General features: G+C 66.3%; 1 protein-coding gene across 1 annotated transcript in view; it reads right to left on the bottom strand.

Moving 5' to 3' along the window:
- Positions 1–19: 19 nt before the first annotated feature.
- DBN1 (drebrin 1) overlaps positions 20–5,135 on the bottom strand; it is a 22,007-nt gene continuing 16,891 nt past the window's right edge. Inside the window, exons 9-13 of the mRNA XM_075068315.1 lie at positions 3,183–3,366; positions 2,076–2,210; positions 1,407–1,984; positions 938–1,037; positions 20–828 (exon numbers count right to left, since the gene is read on the bottom strand). Coding sequence (XP_074924416.1) covers positions 758–828; positions 938–1,037; positions 1,407–1,984; positions 2,076–2,210; positions 3,183–3,366 — 1,068 coding nt within the window. The 3' untranslated portion in view covers positions 20–757. The remainder of the gene's footprint in view (positions 829–937; positions 1,038–1,406; positions 1,985–2,075; positions 2,211–3,182; positions 3,367–5,135) is intronic.

Below are 5,135 nucleotides of genomic sequence, written 5' to 3'. Positions count from 1 at the left end.
GAAGGGGTTGAAGGAGGGGGGGGGCAGAGGGGCCTCCCGGTGGGGGGGGGGGTCGCCACATGGTCTCCTACTGCGACTGGGAGGGTCCTTGCAGCTGAGACAGCCTCAGGCAGGGAGGGAGGGAGAGGCAGCCTGGCACTGGCTCTCTCCCAGCCCCCACCCTAGGGGTGCTTAAAACCTGCAGGGGGAACACCTTCCCCTCTGGGGGCGGGGCTCTGCTGCACAAGCACCTTGGGGTGCAGCTGAAGTGAGGGGCTGCAGCCAGCCAGAGCCACACCCACACAGGGTCATTTTATTGCCATATTTATTTTTGATTCGTGCAAAGTTCTCAGGGCTCTGGGCAGAGCTGGCAGGGGAGAGGCGAATGAGGCCCCTGCCCCATGCACAGAGCACCAGCTGCCCAGCCTCCCTCAGGGCACCAGGGTAGGGGAAGCTGAGGAGTGCGCAGAAATATACAAGCTCAACGCAAAGAGGCAGGAGCAGCAGGGTTGGGGAGCACGGAGCTATGGGGGAAGGGGGGCAGGTGGACCCACATGGCTCCTAGTGAGACAACTTTTAAAAAAGAGAGAGAGAGAGAGAGGAAAGCTGTAAAAGTTGCCCTGCGGGGGCAGGGGTGCCATGGGGCTGGCCTGTCCAACTGGGCCCAGGGCACAGGCAGACGGAGAGGGATGGGGCTGGGCCCCTCACTGTGGCCGTCTTGCACTGCTGGGATCTCACGGTGGCGGTCCCGGGGCTCTGACACGCACAGGGCCCAGCCTTAGACGCTGCCCCCAAAGCTCTCCTCGTCCTCAGGCACCGGATCGGCGTCCCAGCAGGTGATGTCGATCTCTGTGGGAGAGTCGGACGTGTTAGTGCCAGGCAGCCCAGTGCCCCCCTCAAAGGGGAGCAAAGCAGGGTGCTGGGCTGCCCCCTACATGCCCAGGGCTGCCCCACTCACCGGGGGGCTTGGCGTAGAACACAGCAGGAGGAGTTTTGGCAGACGTCTCCACCTGGCAGAACTCTTCGTCCTGCGACTGGCTGAAGTAGCCCTCGCTGGCCTGGAAAGGAGAGGGAGCTGCCATCAGCAGCAGCCATGGAGGAGCCGAAAGCAGAGCGAGCGGCCAGCAGGGACACTGGTTCCAGCTGGCGTCTTACCACCTGGCCATGACCCAGGGCTTGCCAGCACCGGGAGCTGGCAAGACCCTGCATGCAGCTCCAGGACACCCCTCCCACTGCTGTGGGCTTAAGCCAGGCTCTGTACCCAGGAAGGCCCAGGAGCCAGATCCCACCCACCAAGGGATCCATGGGGCCAGGAGGGTAGAGCCGGGGCCGCAGTGAGTATGTGGCAGGCGCCTCAGGGAGCCTCTTGCCTGGCCAGGTTGGGGGAAGGGGCACCAGGTGCAACAGGAACCTGGCACCCAGCTCACCTGCACCCCTTCCTTCTGGGCCATCTCCCCGTTGGTCAGCAGCTGGGGCTCGGGGGCCTGCTGCCCGCTGGCGGCCTCCTGCAGGGCATGCTGGTAGCTGAGCGTCATCTGGTGCGGCCCTTCCATCGCAATGAGGCTGGCCGGCTCCTCGTCCTGCTCCGCGTCACAGAAGGTGGCTGGTGGCTCAGGCAGCTCGTCGAAGTTCAGCAGGTTGTCGTCAGGAGGAGCGGGGGATGCAGGGGTGGCTGGGGGCACGTCCACCTCCACCAGGAGGGGCACGGGGGGCCCCGGCGGCGCAGCTGTGGCCAGCTCCCAGGCAGCGGGCGGGGTGGTGCTGTCATTCTGCCACAGGTCAATGAGGCTCTCGGGGCTGGGGCTGGGGGGCTGCGCGTGGCCTGAGGACTCGCCCTCTGCGGGCACCATGGCCACGGGGAATAGCAGTGGCTCTCTGGGCTCCAGGAACACAAGGTCCTCGGTGGGGCCCAGCCTGCCCCCCTGCACTGCTGTCCACTCAGGGCCCCCAGGCGGCTCGTCTGCCATCAGCGGCGCCGGCGCCTCGCTGCTGGGCCCAGGCGAGTCTGCACGGAGAGGGAGACAGCGCATCAGAGGCCAGCCCCAGCTCCCACCTGCCCTCTGGGGAGGGGCACCCTGCGCTCCCCTGCACCCCACCTTTCCACAGGGCCTGCTGCGTCACTTCGTCTAGGGCCCTTTCGATCTGCTCCCCGATGGGTGTGGAGGCTGGGCTGGAGTCACAGGGGCTGCAGCCCACAGCCGAGGCCTTTCTGTGAGCGTCCGACTGGCTGCCTGCGAACAAGCGAGATGGAAGCTGAAGGGGCCCCAGGCCGACCCCTCGCCAGCCAGTGCATTGGCACGTGTGCAAATAAGCAGGCCCCTCGTGTGCAAATTAATATGCATTACCTCATTTGCATGCATAGCCCTTCCCACCGTCAGCCCATCCTGGACTTTCCTTTTCCAGCCAAGAGTCTGGGGGCGGCTCCCCCCTCCGCCCCCTGGGGCACGCGGCAGGGAGAAGGCCTCACGCCTGCCAGAGCACAGGCCCCTGGGTGTTCGAGCACCGGCCTGACAGCAGAACACTCCAGCCAGGCAGCTGGGGGCCCCAGGGCCAGCCCTTGGAGTTCACAGACATGAGCGGGGTTGCTCCCCCGCACTCCAAGGCTCTCCCCACAGCCAGCCAGGTAGGAATTCAGGCCCCAGGCCTGCATCACACCCTCACCGGAGCTAGAAACCCCATGGGAACTGGGCCCAGCGCCTAGCACATGCCAGGCCACGGGGGCAGCTCTGCAGCGGGAGCAGGCCCCCTGACGGGCCGGGGCAATCCTGCGCCCACCTGAACCAGGCGCCGCTTTGCCACTTTGGGGAGACATTTCACATATTTATTCTACTGAAGCCAGCCCCTCGGCACATCCCAGCACGCCCCTGCCCGTGGCCAGCCCCGCCCCCAGCATGCCCCGGTCCCCTTGCACGCTGTGTCCCGTCAGCAGGCCCTGGCCTCCCTGACCCCCCGGCACCCTGACCCCCCGGCACGCCCCAGCTGGTGTCTGTGAAAAAGAAGATTCCTGGCTCTCCCATTTGGTCCCCACAGCTGCTTTCTCCTCCCATCTCCCTGGCCAAACCCCTAGTGCCCTGCAGCTGCCACCTCCTTTCGCAGTGACCATGTGCAGGGAGATTGGGGGGGGGGGTAGGATGAGGCCTCCCCAATGCGCTCTCCCCCCAGCAGGGCGGGGCCTGGGCACTCGCCTGGGCACTGCTACCTACATGGGAAGAAGGAGGAGAGGTTTGGTGTGCGGTGGCAGGTGACATAGGGGAAGGGGGTCCGTGGGGGGGAGGAAGAGGAGGAGGAGGAGGAAGGCGGCCCACTGTCAGGTGTCTTTATGAAAGAACAGTGCAGACGACCTGCTGAGAGAAAGACAGACAGACAGACGCACGGAGACAGAGAAAGCAAAGAGAACGGTCAGTCTCCCAGCTCTAGTGCCCAGCCCCACTCCAGTGCCACTGTGAACGGGGAGCAGTGTGGGTGGGGCCGCACCCCGGGGGCTCAGGTCAAGGGCATTGAGGGGACGGGGGGGCAGCAGGAATGGGGGGAGTGAGGAACAGACACCTGCACTTCTCTCTTGACTCCATCAGCCCTGGCTGTCTGTGGTCAGTAGCACAACCTGCATGGCAGGAACAGGACAAGATGCTGCGCCCAGCCGCCAGCACACAGGGCACCAGCCGCATGTCCCCAGAGCTCCAGGCAGAAGGGGGCAGTGACCAGCCCAGCAGGGCAGCTGTGTCCCCTTGTCCTGCCCTGAGGAAACCCCCAGGAGCAGGCGCATCTCCAGCCCGGGAGCCCATCAGCAGGTCAGAAAGACTCCCCGCCCCCCCCAGGAGTCACATCCCAAGCCCAGACCATCCCTGGGCAACCTGGACGCCCCACATCCTTCCCCATCCGCTCAGACCTCGCCCAGGGCGCGCTGCCACCCCCAATTCCCTACCTAGCATGGGTGGCCAACATTCTGCTGTCTGACAACTGGACCTCCCGCCCCACCCCTTCCCCAGGCCCAGACCCTGCTCCACGTCTTCCCCAGGCCCCACCCTTTTCCCCAGGCCCCGCCCCTGCTCTGCCTCTTCCCCCTACCCTGCCCCTGCTCCACCTCTTCCCCACAGCCCCACCCTTTCCCCAGCCCCGCCCTGCTTCTGCCCTTCTCCCCTCCCTGCCCCGCTCACCTCTTCCCAGTCCCAACCTGCCTTCCCCATGGCCCCACCCATTCCGGCGTGCAGGCACCGCTCTTGTAGCCGCACCACACCCACCCTGGCCCCTTCCTACGCCTGCTCGCCAGCCCAACCCTCTTCCCCGCAGCCCAGTCCCCTGCTCTGTATCTTCCCAGCCCACCGCTTCCCAGGCGCCCGCCCCGTGCTCTGACCTCTTACCCCCTACCTGCCCCGCTCCACCTCTTCCCAGGTCCCACCCGCCCTCTCCCAGCCCCACCCTTCCCCACGCACCGCACCTTTCTGCCTCTGTCCCCCTACCCTGTCCCCTGCTCCGCCTCTCCCCACCCACCTCTCGTCCCGCGCCCACCCGCTAGCTCTTATCTTTCCCAGGCCCCACCTCTTCCCCAGCCCCGCCCCTGCTCTAGCCTCTTCCCCTACCTAGCCCCCTCCTCTCCGCCAACCTGCCCCGCCCTCTCCCGCCCACCCTTTCCCATGGACCCCTCCCCACCTCTTACCAGGCCCCCCCTTTCCAGCCCGCCCCTTCCTCCCAAGCCCCACCCTTTCCCCTCAGCCCACCCTGCTCCACACCTTCTTTCCCAGCACTACCCCTCCTTCCAGCCTGACTCCACTCTGCCTCTCTCTCCAGGCCTCACCCCATCCTCTCATGGCCCAGCCCGCTCCACTCTCTTTCAGACCCCCCGCTCCCAACCACCCCCAATGCTCTCCTCTTCCCCAGGCCCCACCACACTCCACCTTCCCAGGCCCACCACTGCTCCACCTCTCCTCCAGGGCCCCCTCTTCCAGCCCACCCTGTCTCCAGGCCCCGCCCCACCCCGCCTTTTCCCCAGGTCCGCCCTGCCTCCTTTCCTCCAGGTACTCCACTTTCAGGGCCCAGCCCTCTCGGCTCTTCCCACCCTCGCCCATTCTTCCAGCCCCCACCTGCCCCTTCCCAGGTCACCCCTACTGGTGTTCCAGCCCGCCCCATGCTTCACCTGTCCTCGCCCCCTTCCCAAGCCC

This window comes from Chelonoidis abingdonii, chromosome 7 (genome assembly GCF_003597395.2).
Source record: "Chelonoidis abingdonii isolate Lonesome George chromosome 7, CheloAbing_2.0, whole genome shotgun sequence".
Classification (NCBI taxonomy): domain Eukaryota; kingdom Metazoa; phylum Chordata; order Testudines; family Testudinidae; genus Chelonoidis; species Chelonoidis abingdonii.
This window is presented reverse-complemented; position numbering and strand designations above follow the sequence as displayed.